Genomic DNA, 20,322 nt, shown 5'->3' with positions numbered 1-20,322 from the left:
ACGGGCGGAAGTGACGACAAGTGACTGGCGGAACTGGAACGCATCTGTCATCATGGCCTCCTCGCGGACTTCCGCTTAGAAAGTGTAAGGCGGAAGTAGGTACTGTCTGCTGAATATGGCGGCGGCTGGGGAGAAAGGAGGATCCCGGCTGGGATGGAGGAGTCTGGGGGTGACTGTGATACTGCTGGCAGGTGAGAGGGGACTGGGGGAGGGCGGGGATTTAGACACTTATCCATTCCTTGAATAAGTAGATGGACCATGTTATTGTTATAGTCATGTGATCCACCCTGTAGACATATCACACACTATTATGTAGATTTACCCACCTCTATTAGTCCTGTGATTACAGCAGCCTCAGCAGTCTCCATTATTGCACCACACTCATGTCATGGGATCAGCAGCACCTCTTATTACACTCCAGTTGTGTTATAAGTGTCTCCTTTACCCTGTAGACACATCGCACACTATAATGTAGATTATGTAGGTGTATCCGCTCCTCTGGAGTCCTGTGATTACAGCAGCCTTAGAAATCTCCCTCTTTTTGCCATTGATAACACTCACATGACTGGTGTCAGCCTCTTCTCTTATTACACTCCAGCTCTGTTATAAGTGTCTACCTTACCCTGTAGACATATCACACACTATAATGTAGAGTATGGAGTCCTGTGATTACAGCAGCCTTGGCAGTCTGCTTCCCTTCTTCACTGATGCGCTCACATGACTGGTATCACCTGCTCCTCTTATTACACTCCAGTTCTGTTATAAACATCCCCCTTACCCTGTGGGCATATCACACACTATTATGTAGATTTATTCACTTTTATTTGTGACTAGAGGAAGGCGGGGGGCTTTGTACACTTATCCGTTCCTTGAATACATAGATGTACCATGCCAGTGTTATTGTCATGTCATTCACCCTGTAGACATATCACACACTATTATGTAGATTTATCCACTTTTATTAGTCCTGTGATTACAGCAGCCTCAGCAGTCTCCATTATTGCACCATTAATGTACATTATGTCATGGTATCTCTTGCTTCTCTTATTACACTCCAGGTCAGTTATAAGCACTCCCTTACCCTGTAGACATATCACTCACTGTTATGTAGACATATGCACTTCTACTACATTCCTGTGATTACAGCAGCCTCAGCGGTCTTCATCTTTCACCATTGATATCACTTGCATGACCGGTGTCACCTTCTCCCCTGATTACTCTCCAGCTCTGTTATAAGCGTCTCCCATTTTTTGTGTCTCTTTTGCAGCTCTGTGTCAGGGAAGCTCTGTGGAGAGGAAGATTTACGTCCTGTTAAACAGCACAGCCCCCTGCGTCCGGCTTCTCAACGCCACCCACCAGATCGGCTGCCAGTGTGAGTCTTTAGGGTACTGCTTTTTTTTCACAGCGCTCACTGGACTTATTTAGCTTTCCCAAGATCCTGAATGGCATATATATAAAGATTTTCATAAAGCATGCCCATTTGTAGATGTCATTGTCATTCAGAGTCCCTGGAAAGCCTAGAGACTTTTGGCTTGGCTTTGTGATCCCACATAGACGTTCTTTACTTTGGGCTGATGGTGTCACAGAGTCTTTGCCACTGCCCGCCCCGCTTTCCGTCCACCGCTTTGTCTTCAGGCCATCTCTCCAGAATGATTGACAGCTGGCTCATCTTTGGCTGCTCTGGATTTCAATGTTAGCCAGCTGTCGTGGTGGCGGCCTGTGTACACCTCCTCAATTATTGCAGAACTACATCTCCCATCATGCCCCTACAGACCATAGAGTTGCTTTGCAACAGCTGGATATCCACGAGGTGCAGACCACTGCTGTGAGATGTAGAAAGCTGGGTGGTTGTCACTCAGTATATCACATTAACAGCACATGTTTCCCATTCACTTTAAGTGTAAATCCTAATAATATAATAGATGCAGCCTGCCCATGCTGTTCCCATATCTATGATGGTGTCATGTCAGAATATATCCAGGAGTGGTGATGGTGATGTGTTATATTATCACTGCGTTATGTCATTTCCCTGTTGTTTTATAGCCTCTAGAAATGGCGACACAGGAGTGGTGCATGTTGTGGAGAAGGAAGAAGACTTATCCTGGGTCCTGGATACCGGACCGAACCCTCCTTACATGGTGCTGCTAGAGGGCAACTTGTTTACCAAGTAAGATACCGCTAATTGAATCCATAAAATAAAAAGTCTGCGTAATAATATAGGAATAGGTTTATCACAGATTGATCCATGTTTCCTCTCCATCAGGAACACTCTGCTGAAATTTAAGGAAAGTTCTAGAATATCTGGAATAGCGGTAGTATATGCCAAACCGCCCCCACCTGACGGCTTTTCTATGGACCTTTCATGTCCTAATGATGGCTTTGGTGAGTTTCCTTTACTAGTAATAAAATATGTCTATTCGCTATGTACAATGCGTTAACTGTGTATAAATATTATAGTACTGCCTTTATGTACAAGAATATAATTACTATAATACTGCTCCTATATACAAGGATATAACTACTATAATACTGCTCCTATATACAAGAATATAACTACTATAATACTGCTCCTATATACAAGAATATAACTACTATAATACTGCTCCTATATACAAGAATATAACTACTATAATACTGCTCCTATATACAAGAATATAACTACTATAATACTGCTCCTATATACAAGAATATAACTACTATAATACTGCTCCTATATACAAGAATATAACTACTATAATGCTGCCCCCTATATACAGGAATATAACTACTATAATACTGCTATATACAGGAATATAACTACTATAATACTCCCTCCTATATACAAGAATATAACTACTATAATACTGCTCCTATATACAAGAATATAACTACTATAATACTGCTCCTATATACAAGAATATAACTACTATAATACTGCCCCCTATATACAAGAATATAACTACTGTAATACTGCCCCCTATATACAAGAATATAACTACTATAATACTGCTCCTATATACAAGAATATAACTACTATAATACTGCTCCTATATACAAGAATATAACTACTATAATGCTGCCCCCTATATACAGGAATATAACTACTATAATACTGCTACTATATACAGGAATATAACTACTATAATACTCCCTCCTATATACAAGAATATAACTACTATAATACTGCTCCTATATACAGGAATATAACTACTATAATACTGCTCCCTATGTACATGCACATGTGGGGGACATTAACACAGAACAATGGTATAACTAAGGGGCCTATTCCATGGAGCGATAATAGCCCGATTCGGCTGATTGTCGCTCCAACTCGGCGCATTATCGCTACGTGGAATAGAGAGAACAATCAGCCAATGATAGTGTCATCAGCTGATCGTTCATTTGGGTTCAAACCTAAAATCATTGGTTGCCACCCGCGCATTGCTACGTGGAATAGCGGGCGCGGCGGGCGACCGACAATTTCACAAACATCATACATTACCTGTCCAGGCTGCAGGACTTCTTCTCCCGGTCCTGCGCCGCAGCAGCTTCGGAGCGGCCTGACTGAACTGACAGAGCGCTCAGCCAATCACTGGTGAGGACAGTGCACCTGGACAGGTAATGTATGAAACAAGGGCTGCAAGGATATCGGTAACGATGTCCCTGCAGCCCTCGCTAATGATTGTCGGGCCGTGGAATAGGCCCAGTAAACGAGTGCCGATCTAGCAGATCGACGCTTGTTTCCATCATTAATCGGGCCCTGCTCAGCCCGTGGAATACAACCCTAAGCGTACAGTGTATACAGGAGCAAAAGAGACAGAACAGTACTGGGCAATAATGAGTTAACACAATCAGAGGCTCCTGGTCTCTTCATACAGAATGTAGTGGAGCTGCTGATACAATCAGGTAACAGTGTTATTATATATACAACATTTTGTACACTGTACCAGTCTGGGTGGAGCAGTCCCTGTTGGGCTGAGGGAGTGAGCGGACAGGGAGCGGCTCCATACACCACGCTGCTGCCTCCGCACAGCCGGGAGAGCTCCTGTATGGGGCTGCAGGGTGTCAGGCTGTGACCATTGTTATTGGACCTTCCGGCCACAGTTAGGGCCCTATTCCACCGGACGATTATCGTTCGCATAATCATTAACGATAAACGATCTCAAACGACCGCTATTGCGAAAGACCTGAAAATGTTCACTCTTTTCCATGGAACGATAATCGTTGCTTATGATCGTATTTGCGATAGTTTTTTCTTCGCTATTGCGTTCGTATCTACTGCGAACGACGTCTTATTCAATGCGAACGTTTTGCGAACGAGCAACGATAAAAATAGGTCCAGGTCTTATAAAGCGATCAACGGTTTCTCGTTCAGTCGTTAATTGTTAACTGCATTTCAACCGAACAATTATCGTTTAGATTCAAACGATTTAACGATAATCTGAACGATATTCGTCCGGTGGAATAGGGCCCTTAGTCCCTATAGGCCCTTAGTGTGGTTGGCAATTAAGCTCCATTTACTTCAATAGAACCCCACCCAATCTGTAGACAAGAGAGGGGGAAAAGCGGCCATGTTTTTGTAGCGCTGGATAACCCCTTTAATCCGAGGCCTCCAGAGCATCAGTTCTCGGTATCCACTTTGCCTCCTTCCTCAGACATTTGGGCTCCCCTGATGGCGGCCCTGGCTCTATGAGTCTGTTCTTATGGACCTAATTGTGGTTCCGATGTAGAATCTCCAGCATATGGGTTGGTGGGCTTCTGCTTGCAGTTGTAGTGTTTTTCCTTGTTGCGTGGCAGTAATGGCAGCGCCCACACCTATTGCTCCCTGGGGGGGGTTCAGCCTCCTTAGCCAGTTTCTTTGTGGGTTTGGGGGGTAAGATCACTTGTGACAAGCAAGGAAACTGGCTAAGGCTGGGTTCACACTTCGTTTTTGCAATCCGTGTTTTTTGTCAGTTTTTGCAATAAACTGATGCATTTGTGTGCGTCCGTTTTGATCCGTTTTTCTATTGACTTCCATTATAAAAAAAAAAGGATCTAAATGCGTCTGATTTTTTTTAAGGCAGGGTTCACACAACTGTTTTGCAATCCGTTTTCTTCATCCTTTTTTTTTTTTTTTTTTTTTTTGCAAAAAACGGATAATTAACTGCTAAAAAAACAAATGCAACGGTGTGCATCCGCTTTGATCCGTTTTTTTTTTATTATAATGGAAGTCAATGGAAAAACCGATGTACACAGTATCCGTTTTTCTCATCAGTTTTTCATCCCTTTTTTTTTTTTTTTTTAAAGGATGAGAAACGGATGGAAAAAACGTAGTGTAAACCCAGCCTAACCTACACAAAAACATAGCTGACCTTATTTTTGTGTGTTAAAAAAAAAGATGCATTTTCATCCCTTTTATAATGCATCTGTTTTTTTGCAAAAACTTATGAGAAACTGATAAAAAAGGTAGTGTGAGCCCAGCCTAAGGCCGCCCACTTAGCCCCCCCTACATTGGCTCCATAGGCCCCTTTTATAATGTCATTGCAGCCTAGGCCCCGCCCCTCAACAGCCATTGGACTGGACTAACCTAGAGGGGTGGGGCCTAGACTTGGCCGCAGCGTTTATGTCCTGCAGGTAAGCTATGCCTCAGCCAGTCAGTGTTCCTGTTCTCTTGTCTGCGGCTCCTCAGGGCATCAGGTATCGCGTGGGTTTTTACGGTAAGTTATAAGAGGTTTTTGTACGGTTATAATTTTTAAATCCTCGTCTTGCTGTAAAAGGAACCAGTGTTTTCTTATAGCAATAACAATGACCCTATTCATCGGCATATTCATATCGTCCATAGGGGGGTGTCAAATGTTTAAAATGTATTGTCCTCTTCCTCCCCCAGGCCTGTACACCAGTGACCATGGCTCCCAGTACTCGCACTGTAATGGGACGGTGTGGAATCCTCTGGGTACCGGGATGTCCTATGAAGATTTCCAGTTCCCCATCTTCCTCCTACAAGATGAGAATGAGACTGAGATCATCAGGCAGGTCGGTGACTCTGGCTCCCTTTCTGGACAGTCCTCCTCTCTTCCGCCATGTTTCTCAGACTTCTCTCTCTTTCTCTTCAGTGTTACAGGGAGCACAACGTTCCTGTGAACGACACTGCGCCCAAGTACCCGCTTTGCGCCATGCAGCTCATCTCTCCTATGCACGCCGTCACCAGCACCGTCAGCTGCATGAGGCGCAACTCCATCCAGATGTCCTTTAGTATTAACCCTGGTGGGTGTGCTGGCGGTGCTCTGCGGGGTATAGACTGTCTATAATGTGTTACTTATTATGTGTACTGACATCATCACTGTCCTTTAGAAGTTGTGTGCGATTCTCTCACCGGCTACAACGTCTGGAGCACCGTGAAACCCGTCAACACCTCGGGGTCCCTGGCACCAGAGGATCAGGTGGTCGTCTCCGCCACCAGGGTAAGTGAGATCGGGGAGGGCGTTAGATTTGGTATAATCTCAGATTAAGTAGAATTGGCTTCTCCCTTTAAAGGGGTTGTCCTGGACTAGAAAAAAACACAGCTACTTTCTCGCAAAAAACAGCGCCACCCCTGTCCTCAGGTTTCATGTGGTATTAGAGTTCACTTTAAAGGGGTACTCCGGCGGGAAAAAAAATTCTTTCAAATCAACTGGTTTGAGAAAGTTGTATAGATTTGTAATTTCCTTCTATATAAAAATCTCCAGTCTTCCTATACTTATCAGGTAATGTATGTCCTACAGGAAGTGGTGTATTCTCTCCAGTGCTCTTTGCTGCCACCTCTGTCCATGTCAGAAACTGTCCAGAGCAACAGCAAATCTCCATAGAAAACCTCTCCAGCTCTGGACAGTTCCTGACATGGACAGCGGTGGCAGCAGAGAGCACTGTTGTCAGACTGGAAAGAATACACCACTTCCTGCAGGACATACATTAGCTGATAAGTATAGGAAGACTGGAGATTTTTATATAGAAGTAAATTACAAATCTGTATAACTTTCTGAAACCAGTTGATTTAAAAGAATTAGATTTTCCCCGAAGTATCCCTTTAATAGAACATAGCTGCAAAACAGACACCCAAACTGAGGATGAGTATGGTGCTGTTTCTGGAAGAAAATAGCCATATTTTTCTAAGCCTGGACAGTCCCTTTAAAGGGGTTATCCAGCACTACAGAAACATGGCCACTTTCCCCCTACTGTTGTCTCCAGTTTGGGTGGGGTTTTGAAACTCAGTTCCATTGAAGTAAATGGAGCTTAATTTCAAACTGCACCTGAACTGAAGACAAGAGAGGGGGAAAAGTGGCCATGTTTTTGTAGCGCTGGATATCCCCTTTAAGTCATGAGATTGGCATAGAGGACTGTGTATTGCAGGCAGGTTTCCTTCACTGACCTCTCGGTTCTGTGGTTTCTTCCCTTGCCCAGCTGGACGGCCGATCCTTCTTCTGGAACCTGGCGCCTGCGGCTGAGAGCACCGTGTCCAGTCTAGTGACTCAGGTGGCCGCCGCTGAGGCCATTCACAAGATGGCCGACTCCCAGTCCTTACCCAGGAATATCATGTTTGCCTTCTTCCAGGGGGTAAGAGGTTTCTCCTATCTGTTCCCATTCAGCCAATGGGGAGAGCCAGGACTGGGCCCTTAGACTTAAATTATGAGTCCATCCTGGATTAGATTAGAAAAACATCATTACTTCCAGCGTCACAGCGCTACTCTTGTTCTCAGTTTGGATGTGATATTGCAACTCAGTTCCATTAAAGTGAATGAAGCCAAGTTGCAATACCGTTCACAACCTGAGGGACGGGGGTGGCGCTGTTTTTGAAAGAAATGTTTGATAATTTTCTTATCCTTGATAACCCTTTTAAATATCTAATTTTTACACAGAATTAGGATACAATATGCCCCAGCTCTATGCGGACTCTATAGCATTAGCTTGTGCTCTACCATCTGCTGTTCAGCCTAGGTTCTGACATTTTGTTAATGAACCAGGAAGCTCAGGATGAGCAGTAACATAGTGGGAGGTTTAGTTCTGTGGTCTCCAACCTGTGGCTCCCCAGCTGTTGTGAAACTACAACTCCAAGCATTCCCTGACAACCGAAGGGGCATGCTGGGAATTGTAGTTCACCAAACCCATAATCTAAGTCAGGGGTAGGGAACCTGGGCTCTCCAGTTGTTGCAAAACTACAACTCCCATCATGCCCGGACAGCCAAAGGCTTTACAGGCATGATGGGAGTTGTAGTTTTGCAACAGCTGGAGAGCCAGGGTTCCCTACCCCTGTTCAAACACCAAGGGAGACAAAGACTTAGGAGTAAGACGTTCACCGCACTCGTGTGTTTTCTTCAGGAAGTGTTTGACTACATCGGCAGCTCCCGGATGGTTTACGACATGGAGAAGGGGAAATTTCCTGTCAGGCTGAACAACATTCACTCCTTTGTGGAGCTCAGTCAGGTAATTCGGTCCACCGCCTCTCTCCTCGGAGAGTCCGTCTTATGGCTCACCCCTGATCAGCTCCGTCTTATGGCCCGCCCCTGATCAGCTCCATCTTATGGCCCACCTCTAATCAGCTACAATCTTATGGCCCGCCCCTGATCAGCTCCATCTTATGGCCCACCCCTGATCAGCTCCATCTTATGGCCCACCCCTGATCAGCTCCATCTTATGGCCCACCCCTGATCAGCTCCATCTTATGGCCCACCTCTAATCAGCTACAATCTTATGGCCCGCCCCTGATCAGCTCCGTCTTATGGCCCACCCCTGATCAGCTCCATCTTATGGCCCACCCCTGATCAGCTCCGTCTTATGGCCCGCCCCTGATCAGCTCCATCTTATGGCTCACCCCTGATCAGCTCCATCTTATGGCCCACCCCTGATCAGCTCCGTCTTATGGCCCACCTCTAATCAGCTACAATCTTATGGCTCACCCCTGATCAGCTCCGTCTTATGGCCCACCTCTAATCAGCTACAATCTTATGGCTCGCCCCTGATCAGCTCCATCTTATGGCCCACCCCTGATCAGCTCCGTCTTATGGCCCGCCCCTGATCAGCTCCGTCTTATGGCCCACCCCTAATCAGCTACAATCTCTTCCTGTCTTAGACGCTCATGCTTTACACTGCAGCTCTTTTTCTTCAGATTGGCTATCGAGCAAAAGCAGAAGCTCTCCGGAAAGTCAGTGCTTAAAGAATATGGGGGAGATTTATCAAACATGGTGTAAAGTGAGACTGGCTAAGGGTTCATTTACACAGAAAGATTATCTGCCAAAGATTTGAAGCCAAAGCCAGGAATGGATTTGAAAAGAGGAAATATCTTAGTCTTTCCTTTATGACCTGATCTCTGTTTATAGTCTGTTCCTGACTTTGGCTTCAAATCTTTGGCAGATAATCTGTCAGATAGTCTTTCTGTGTAAATGGACCCTCAGTTGCCCCTAGCAACCAATCAGATCCCACCTTCCATTTTCCAAAGAGTCTGTGAGGAATGAAAGGTGGAATCTGATTGGTTGCTAGGGGCAACTGAGCCAGTTACACTTTACACCATGTTTGATAAATCTCCCCCTATGAGTTTTACTGGTACATGGTTGATGAAGGATAAAAGTAATCTGCAGGGGGCGCTGTAGACATGATCCAGTCTCTTCTGTAAGACCTCCCTATGTTTTCTGTACTGGTTACATTCTGTATTTGTCTTACAGGTGGCGCTGAGGAGCAACTCCTCTCTGTGGATCCACACCGATCCCATCTCTCGCAATAATGAGACAGTAAACAAAGAGGTTGGTGTCTAGGTGATTGTGGTGGCTTTTACCCCCTCTAGTGGTGGGGTAGAAGAGTAACACTTTAATCTAATACTGTATATCCGCTCCTTGTGTTCTCCTTATCAGGTGATGGAGCTGATCGAAGCTCTGAAATCTTCTAGGAAAGACACTAATGTTACCCTGCAGGAAATCGACCAGTCCCAGCCCCTCCCTCCAGCCTCCTTCCAGCGGTTCCTAAGGGTCCGAAATATCCCGGGTGTGGTGCTGACTGACCACAAAGCTGCATACCAGAACAAGTAAGACAGTAACTACTCTCATCAGCCCTCCATCATCCATCACGGGGGCTGACAGGCTCCATGGACACAGCACTGATCCCTGTGATCAGCGCTATACTACACGCTTGCTTGATTGTTTGTGCAGCCGCTTAAACTCAGCATTATCGTCCGCAAATCTCATCTATACAGGGTGATGTGCGACCGATAATGATTTATTTAATTATCCGCACATAAGATTCGATCAGCTGATGTACAACCATTTTCTTGTTCATTGGCTGAGAGCTGGCCCTTTAACACAGACCGATTTGCCCTATACAAACGCTCAATAATTGGCCCATGCCTTAAAGAAGTAGTCTGGGCGTGGACTTTTTTTTTTCAAAACTGCAGAAACAACATGCATTTACCTCCCAGGCTACAGCACTGGGGTCTGCTTTCCTCTGCTCCGGTTCCTGGTCGCCTGCCCGTTTTTCTGGTGTTCCAAGCCTGCTTAGCCAGTCAGCAGCTGTGGCGGGACCTTGGCCGTTGAGTGACTAAGTGGGCTTGACACGTCACCTCTCTGGTCCCACTCAGACCTAGAAACGGCCAGGGGACCGGAGGGGAGGACAGCAGAAAACAGTGCTGGAGCCAGAGAGGTAAGTACATTTGTTCACCCGCCTTGGCAGTTCCTCGGCAGTTTAAAAAAAAAAAACACAAATTCTGTGCTCGAACTTCTCCTTTTTAATTTCACTGCATACTGCATTGCTGTATACTTTCTACCTTCCAGTTTAAGTGACCGGAGCCTGATAGGCAGTTGTCATCCAGCAGGTGGCAGCGGTGAGACATCCCAGCAGATAACAGTTCTCTCTGCTCTGCAGGTACTATAACAGCATGTACGACACTCCTGCCAGCATCAACATGACCTATCCCAGTGGACTCTCCAAAGAAGAAGCCTTGAACTACGTCACAGAGGCCGCTCAGGTGAGCACTAGTGACTGTATACAGGCAAGAGCCGGCTCAGATACACGGTGGTGTCACATCACCAGCCTATTCAATGCCCATGTGATTGAAAGGGTAAGACTGGGTTCGCACTGTGTTTTTTGCAAAAAAAAAAAAAAAAAATGATATACAGTATTTGTGTGCATCCATTTTGATCTGTTTTTTACATTGACTGCCATTGTAAAATGCATCCATATATATATATATATATATATATATATATATATATATATATATATATATACACACACAAATAGAAAAAGCCGTGCCACTCGAAATTCTGTGAAAAAAATGAGTGTTTTTTATTCACCCAAAACCGCAACGTTTCGACCTCGCTATGAGGTCTTTTTCAAGCAGTGTCAATGGTACATATGGCAAAGTGTGCATTTTATACACAGCAAACAAGGTCAAAAATCAGTGGTTACAAACCATTAATTAGTGTATCACAGCAACAGCAGGTAAACAAAATTCATAGGCAAAAGGAGATACGTGATCGTGACAAATACATCTCATGATCGGTATAGTGTCCATCAAAAAAATCACCATCAAACGTGTATAGTGGGTAATATACAATATAATAAAGTCCAAAAGGTCCTATTTACAAAAGGAATGACGAGGATCCTCATTTTTTCACTGAATTTCGAGTGCCACGGCTTTTTCTATTTGTATACTTTAGCACCTGTGGTTGCAAGGGTGCAGGCTGGAAGGCACCGAACTATACTTTAAAAAGGAGTGCTGATAGACTTTCTTTATATATATATATATATATATATATATATAGATATATATATATATATATATATAGATATATATATATATATATATATATATATATATATATATATATATATATATATATATATATATTGGAAGTCAATGGAAAACAGATCAAGACGGATGAACACAAACACATTCTTTTTTTTCTCTGCAAAATTCACAGTGTGAACCCAGCCTAATAGCAGCAATCTCTGTAATATAATCAGGACTAGACCTAGTACAGGCAAGGGTCATGTTAACATGTGTACATGCTTTGTTCCAGGCACAGCGCCACTCTTGTCCTCAGTTTGTGTGTGGTATTGCAGATCAGTTTCATTGAAATGAATAGTCAAATTGTAATACTGCACATAACCTTAGGACAGATGTGGCGCTCTTTTGGGAAGAAAGAGGCTTTGTTATTCCTACATTGGAGGAGTTGACCTGTATTGAGCAGTTAGGCCTGGTGTATGGAGGGGGTTACATTGTTAGTTCTTGGAGTCAGGGATATGAATGGCTATTGGATAGAAATCGATAAATATATGTCTTCCTTCTTTCATCAGTCTCTCTCAGAAGTGGCCACTTTGCTTGCAAAAACTCTGTACCGGCAGGCGGGAGGTAATAGCACTGCCGAAATCAAAGCAGACGTCAAATCGGTAAGAAGCTTCAGTCTGGACGGTTGAAATTTTAAGGGCCAGTCCACTTTGTATTACAGAGTGATTCATTGTATGTCTCCATTCAGGTGTAAAATTTGGGACCTGTTTGGCTGCAAATAACTAAGGGACCTCTCTGCCTATCAATCATCCCCGCACTGTGCACTGACAGGCTGAGAGCGGTGACTAGTCACAGGTGGCTTCCCGCCCAGATGACTAGTTGCCGCCCCTCCTCCGGATTTGCAGCAGAATAAAACTACTTTTTCTCCTTACTAAATCTCCTGCTGCAGCCATTGCTGTACGTCCCGCGAGCTGCACAGGAGCTCTATACTAGGATTCTGGGAATCATATCAGCTGATAGGTTCCCTTTAATCCTGCTGGTATGCTGATACCTGAGAGTTATGGTGCGTTTACACAGGCAGATTTATCTGACAGATTTTTGAAGCCAAAGCCAGGAACAGACCATAAACAGGGAACGGGTCATAAAGGAAAGCCTGAGATTTCTCCTCTTTTCAAATCCATTCCTGGCTTTGGCTTCCAAAATCTGTCAGATAAATCTGCCTGTGTAAATGCACCATTACACAGTCAGAGCCCAGCTGTTGGATTCTACCAGCATAGCTTTGGATGTGAATGGAGAAGATGACTTGAGCTAGTAAAAGCAAAAGTTACTCAACGTTTTCCACAAAACTTAAAGGCTTTAAAGCACAATTATAGGGAATCTGTCACCTAAATTCTCTTTTGCTGATACTAAAAATTGTTCTTTTTGTCTAATGTTTCTATTTTCTGATTGTATTATTTTTTTATGTCACTTTTTGTACATTGTTATGGGGGCTGCCATATTGCCTGAGTTGTTGTTAACAGCATTTAGTGCCATGCATTACAGCAAGACTCATGGACATAGACAACAATAGACAGTCTTTACCCCTGAGAAACATTACTGAGTGCGCTCTGTGATCTGTGAGGAGGTCATTCCACAGGGAGCTGCTATTGTCTCCTCCATCTACAGGTGTCACGTGATGCTCTAATGAAAAAATTTGAAAATTAGAAAAAAAAAATCTTAAACAATATGTTTGACATGTAAAAAAAATATTCAAACAAGGGTGCGTTCACACCTACAGGATCTGCAGCAGATTTGATGCTGTGTTCAGTTATTTAAATGAAATCTGCTGCAGAAAATCAGCTGCAGATCCTGTAGGTGTGAACGCACCATAAAGGGGGTTTTCCAGGTTTAGGAAAGTATAACTCTTGTCCTCTGTTTGGATGTGGGGTTTACAATTTACATTAATACTACACACAACCTTAGGACAGGGGTGGCGCTGTTTCTAATCCTGGAAGCCCCTGTTAGTATTACATTTGTTCGAGACTGATGGAATGTTCTGTATTCTTCCAGATCACTCGGATGTTATACGGGTTCCTGGTGATGCCCAACAACAGCTGGTTCCAGTCCATCATTAAGTCGGACTGGAAAGGACTCCTGGGTAAGACTAGATGGAAACGCCAACCTGCGGTGCACCCAACTGTGGCAAACCCACAGCTCTGGCGTCCCCTGGGGAGGGTTGTCATGACGTCTTATACGTTGTTCATGTGACCGTACAGCCAATCACTAGCCTGAGCAGTTCCATTTCTGCATGTACAGCACATGACCACGGAGGCCAGTGATTGGCTATTATGTCATGTGACCAATGCACATGGTTGGGGACACTGATAAAACTTGAGCAGTGCTTGGAAGCTTGTGGGGAATGAATGGAGAATGTGTCTTTCCCTTTAAGGGGCTTATTCTAAAGTTCTGTCATGTGACTGTGTTTCTAGATAACAAACCACCTCAGTATTACGTGACCGCCAGCTTGGGGGGCAAGCCGACCGCAAACCCACCCACCAGCTTCCTGATCTCCGTTCTGGCCAACCTCACCGGGCAAGTGGTGAATTACACCAAGGAGGAATGCCAGAACCCGGACAAGGCTGCCGATTCTAAGAGGGAGGCAAGTAGATCTATATTATCAGATGTGTGTTACATTCCAGAGCTGCATTTACTATTCTCCCAGTATTCCCTGCTTGTTCAGTGTCTGCCAGCGCTTCTGGGTCTTTACTTTATCTGGCTTAGCTGTTGGCAGAGGCGTAGCTACCTTGAAGGCAGACTACACTTCGCACGGGCCCCACAGCAGTTGCGTGGTCTGCCTTCAAGGTCTCTGCCAACAGCTAAGCCAGATAAAGTAAAGACCCAGAAGCGCTGTGCAGACACTGAAAAAGCAGGGAATACTGGAAGATTTCAGCTCCGAAGCCTGCCTTCATAGTACATGACTTTTTTTGTTTCTTGCTATGGGGCCCCATCAATCCTAGCTACACCTATGCCTGTTGGGGTTGTATCTGATGACACATTTTCTGACTGTTTCTAGTAACAATCGGTAGAATTGACTATACTTTTATACTGTGGATCTCCACTGTAAATACCCTTGTCCCGACTATTGCAGATTTCCTTCTTATTTGGGACTTTATTTATGACCACTTCATGTTAAAGGGGTACTCCGGTATCAGAGAATTCTATATAAAGAAAGCTATCACCCCATGATATATACCATATTTTTCACTTTATTAGACGTTACTGACTATAAGATCCCTGGTTTGGACAACTGAAAACAGGGAAGAGGTCAAAGTTTATCGAAATAAGGAGGAAAAAACAAAAAAAGAGGGCAGAGGAGAGCGCCTAGTGTAATCCTGTGATGTAGGGTGAAGAGGTCCGTGTGGTGGAGAAGAGCTGCTAGCCAGAGAATCCTTGGGCCGGGATGCTAAGGGGCCCGTCATATAGATGCAGTGGAGTAAGAAAGACTGGGTGGATCTTGTGATAAAGCGCTTCTCACCAGATGTCTCCAAAACATTGCAGACTGGAACGTTCTGCAGACAGTGGTTGAGCAGAGCCGTTTCATGAGATCCACCCTGCTTTTCCTACTCCACTGCAGTTCATTGAAATGACAGGGCCACTTAAACACTCTCCATGATATACCATGCATTATACCAACACATACACAGCTCTGCTGCGTCCTAACACTCTACTCTGCTACATCAAAATACACACACAGCTCTGCTACATAAACATACCTATAGACACACACCTCTGCTACATAAACATACCTATAGACACACATCTCTGCTACATAAACATACCCACAGACACACAGCTCTGCTACATAAATGTACCTATAGACACACACCTCTGCTACATAAACATACCTATAGACACACACCTCTGCTACATAAACGTACCCACAGACACACAGCTCTGCTACATAAACGTACCCACAGACACACAGCTCTGCTACATAAACATACCCACAGACACACATCTCTGCTACATAAACGTACCCACAGACACACATCTCTGCTACATAAACATACCCACAGACACACAGCTCTGCTACATAAATGTACCTACAGACACACATCTCTGCTACATAAACATACCCACAGACACACACCTCTGCTACATAAACGTACCTACAGACACACAGCTCTGCTACATAAACGTACCTACAGACACACAGCTCTGCTACATAAACGTACCCACAGACACACATCTCTGCTACATAAACATACCCACAGACACACACCTCTGCTACATAAACGTACCCACAGACACACAGCTCTGCTACATAAACGTACCTACAGACACACATCTCTGCTACATAAATGTACCCACAGACACACAGCTCTGCTACATAAATGTACCTACAGACACACAGCTCTGCTACATAAATGTACCTACAGACACACAGCTCTGCTACATAAACGTACCTACAGACACACAGCTCTGCTACATAAACGTACCCACAGACACACAGCTCTGCTACATAAACGTACCCACAGACACACAGCTCTGCTACATAAATGTACCCACAGACACACACCTCTGCTACATAAATGTACCCACAGACACACACCTCTGCTACATAAATGTACCCACAGACACACACCTCTGCTACATAAACATACCTACAGACACACACCTCTGCTACATAAACGTACCCACAGACACACACCTCTGCTACATAAACGTACCTACAGACACACAGCTCTGCTACATAAACGTACCCACAGACACACATCTCTGCTACATAAATGTACCTACAGACACACAGCTCTGCTACATAAACGTACCCACAGACACACATCTCTGCTACATAAATGTACCCACAGACACACACCTCTGCTACATAAACGTACCCACAGACACACAGCTCTGCTACATAAATGTACCCACAGACACACACCTCTGCTACATAAACGTACCCACAGACACACAGCTCTGCTACATAAATGTACCTACAGACACACATCTCTGCTACATAAACGTACCCACAGACACACAGCTCTGCTACATAAATGTACCTACAGACACACAGCTCTGCTACATAAATGTACCCACAGACACACAGCTCTGCTACATAAATGTACCCACAGACACACAGCTCTGCTACATAAATGTACCTACAGACACACAGCTCTGCTACATAAATGTACCCACAGACACACATCTCTGCTACATAAATGTACCTACAGACACACAGCTCTGCTACATAAACGTGCCCACAGACACACAGCTCTGCTACATAAATGTACCCACAGACACACACCTCTGCTACATAAACGTACCCACAGACACACACCTCTGCTACATAAATGTACCCACAGACACACACCTCTGCTACATAAATGTACCCACAGACACACACCTCTGCTACATAAACATACCTACAGACACACACACCTCTGCTACATTAACGTACCCACAGACACACACCTCTGCTACATAAACGTACCCACAGACACACACCTCTGCTACATCACCATACACAAACTGCTATCCTACAGAGACACACACTCCTCTGCTACATGAACCTACCTATAGACACACACCTCTGCTACATCACCATACACAAACTGCTATCCTACAGAGAGACACACACCCTCTGCTACATAAACATACATCTGCTAAATCATCATACATAAACAGTTCTGCTACATACAGACACACACAATTTAAAAAAAATATTGGGGGAGATTAATCAAACATGGTGTAAAGTGAAACTGGTTGTGTGGAGTGAAAAGTGGAATCTGATTGGTTGCTAGGGGCAACTGAGCCACCATGTTTGATAAATCTCCCCCATTGGTCCTACCTGCAGTATCTGTATCTGGACTGTGCATTTCTTAGTCATGTGACTAATCACATGACTGACATCACTGAAGGTCCTTCAGCTTCCATTCTTATGGGGCTTCTACATGTGGGATTCTGGATGTGATGCACAGTCCTCTCCTACCCGGCACTGATCTCTCTTATGGATGTCAGGCAGGAATGGGGAGCTGTCAGTAGTCAGTAGTCGGGCACGGACAGTCAGGTGCACGACCGTTAGGTGATCAGCCAGGGTGGTCTGACCGTGTCTGGCCATCATGAATATAGGACACAGTAGAAAATACAGTCACTTAGTATAAGGTTTAAATATTTAATCTGTTCCCTTACTTGGTGTGTGTTTTCCCCCCATCAGTTGTATGAATACTTATGGGTGCAGGGTCCTCTGGATGATAATACAACCACCCGGGCCCCGTTCTGTGTACGCAGCACCCTCCGGAGCCATGTGGCCGAATCTCCCGCTTTTGAATTGAATGAATGGGATTCCACTGAATATTCCACCTGGACCGAAAGCCGCTGGAAGGAAATCCGGGCCCGCATATTCCTCGTGCCCAGTTACCAGCTAGAGGTGGGTGTCGCCAACCTGTAATGTCATTGACGGTGGGGCAGAGTCACTTTAAATCAATACATGCTGTTAAAGGGGTTCTTCAGCAAAATCCTTCGTTTTTCAAATCAACTGGTTTCAGAAAGTTATTTACATTTGTAATTAATTTCTTTTGTAAACATCTCCAGTCTTCCAGTACTTATCAGCTGCTGTATGTCCTGCAGGAAGTGGTGTATTCTTTCCAGTCTGACACAGTGCTCTCTGCTGCCACCTCTGTCCATGTCAGGAACTGTCCAGAGCAGGAGAGGTTTTCTATAGGGATTTGCTACTGCTCTGGACAGTTCCTGACATGGACAGAGGTGGCAGCAGAGAGCACCATGTCAGACCACTTCCTGTAGGACATACAGCAGCTGATAAGTACTGAAGATTTTTAAATATAATTTACAAACCTATATAACTTTCTGGTGACATTTGATTTGAAAGAAAAAAAAGATTTAGCTGGAGTAAGAGCTTATGCAGGATTGTTACTTTTCTTCCCCAGAAACAGCGCCACTCTTGTCCTCAGTTTGTGTGCAGTATGGCAGCACCGTTTCACAGCAGTGGATTAATTGTAATACCGCACACAACCCGAGGACAGGAGTGGCGCTGTCCTTGGAAGAAAACATCTATGTTTTTTAAAATCAATAGGTCGACTCTGTTATAGCCACAAATAGGACATCTCCTTTACCACAGCACTTTCTTCTCTTTGCCCGCAGGTGATAACGCTAGTCGTGGGCATGGCCGTCCTCCTCGTGTCTTTCACAGCTACCTACTTTATCAACTCCAAGGCAGACATACTGTTCACAAGCTCAGACGATAGCGGCTCAGTGGCTTACTAAGGACTCTGCTGCCCCCTGCTGGATGGAGGACTGTAATACCTGCTGCTTGCACTGGTCGGGTGGGGACACCCATGCTGCTTAAACTATGGATCCACACTGGAAGGGACTTCAGTTTCTTTTTGTTTTTTTTCTACTTTTAAGTTCAAGCAGCATCCACGACAAGGATCAATAATCTTCATCCTACTGGTAGGAAAAAGTGCAACGCCATGACACCGAATCTCCAAGATGGAGGCTCCAGATCCAGGACCAAAAGCGTCCTCCGTCTTTTAACTGTGCAGCTTCCAGGTTAGACGGTTATTGGGGTAGGCCATCGATATTCGGTGGGGGGGGGGGGGCAGCAGCCAGCAGCATATTCAGCGCTGCTATTAATATTAGCGGTGGTGCAGTGATCTTCAGCATTGTCCCATGCAAGTGAATGGGAGCCGAGCTGCAGTACCAGACATGGCCACTACACTGCTGCTTCTGGCCCCATTCACCACAGGGACCCCCCTATTCAGCAGGCGTACCAGGTGTAAGCACTCTGCTGATCACCGATTGATGGCCTATCCTGACTATATACCACAGGTGTCAAACTCCCATCCCTCCGGCTGTTGCAAAACTACAATTCCCATCATGCCTGGACAGCCAAAGCTTTAGCATGATGGGATCTGTAGTTCTGCCACAGCTGGAGTGCCGCGAGTTTGACCCCCTCGCTGCATAACCATCAGTCATTTTTGCCCGGAACCCCCTTTAACGTTTCCACTTTACGTGTAAATTTCTGTAAAAATTCACAATAATTTACCGACTGCAGAATCTTATTGGACTTCAGAAGTGGCCATGATGATTTTGATGAACAACTTTCCAGATGTTTTATTGTTTTTGTTTTTTTTTATGTTGTTCCCCTTTCCTAAAATGTAATAAAAAAATAAAAAAGTATTGTATGTCTGAGCTGTCAGTATCTGGTGGACGGCTGACAGGCGGGGATGGACACAAGTATAAGCTTGTTCAGAGACTGACAGCTGTTTGTCCTGTCATTCCTCTATACATGCACAACTGTTTCTGCTGAGCGTGCATGTATTATTAACAGGGAGGCATCACTGGCAGCGGCTTATCTTCCTGGTGGATCAGTCGGATCTGGCAGCTGAATTTCAACGCACTTCATCCTTTTTTTCTTAAGACATCTGCTGTCGGGGGGTATAGTTGAGAAGCCCCCATAACCACTAGATAGTCAAATGTTCCTCCTAATCGGTGTGTTAAAGGGGTATTTCACTCAGAGATAACTTGATATGTTGCTTTCCATGGTGAGACTAACAATTCCTTCCATAATTATTATCTGTTCAGTCTCCTTCCCCCAGTTCTGAGCTGCTGCTGTCTGC

The 20,322-nt window shown here is 44.7% G+C and overlaps 1 protein-coding gene across 2 annotated transcripts; it reads left to right on the top strand.

Annotated features, from left to right (window-relative positions):
- The first annotated feature begins 54 nt into the window (after window positions 1-54).
- NCSTN (nicastrin) lies at window positions 55-19,891 on the top strand. Of its 2 annotated transcripts, none has more exons than XM_069950598.1 (17): window positions 55-191; window positions 1,268-1,372; window positions 2,044-2,167; window positions 2,264-2,382; window positions 5,846-5,991; window positions 6,072-6,222; window positions 6,313-6,419; window positions 7,396-7,548; window positions 8,311-8,415; window positions 9,651-9,728; window positions 9,837-10,006; window positions 10,840-10,942; window positions 12,277-12,369; window positions 13,757-13,844; window positions 14,176-14,345; window positions 17,901-18,113; window positions 18,845-19,891. In XM_069950598.1, the coding sequence occupies exons 1-17, from the start codon at window positions 116-118 to the stop codon at window positions 18,965-18,967; spliced, it is 2,124 nt and encodes a 707-aa protein (XP_069806699.1). In that variant the 5' UTR covers window positions 55-115; the 3' UTR covers window positions 18,968-19,891. The 2 variants fall into 2 exon arrangements, with proteins under 2 accessions (XP_069806699.1, XP_069806698.1); XM_069950597.1 differs by having other exon boundaries at window positions 6,310-6,419.
- Window positions 19,892-20,322: the final 431 nt, after the last annotated feature.

This window comes from Dendropsophus ebraccatus, chromosome 13, assembly GCF_027789765.1.
Source record: "Dendropsophus ebraccatus isolate aDenEbr1 chromosome 13, aDenEbr1.pat, whole genome shotgun sequence".
Taxonomy (NCBI): Eukaryota; Metazoa; Chordata; class Amphibia; order Anura; family Hylidae; genus Dendropsophus; species Dendropsophus ebraccatus.
This window is presented reverse-complemented; position numbering and strand designations above follow the sequence as displayed.

Bases quoted from the DNA above. Each gene is read 5' to 3' on its own strand.
- NCSTN (XM_069950597.1), top strand. From the start codon at position 116: ATGGCGGCGGCTGGGGAGAAAGGAGGATCCCGGCTGGGATGGAGGAGT. The intron at 6,223-6,309 runs GTGGGTGTGCTG...ACTGTCCTTTAG, and splicing joins GTCCTTTAGTATTAACCCTG to AAGTTGTGTGCGATTCTCTC. The intron at 18,114-18,844 runs GTGGGTGTCGCC...CTTTGCCCGCAG, and splicing joins TGCCCAGTTACCAGCTAGAG to GTGATAACGCTAGTCGTGGG.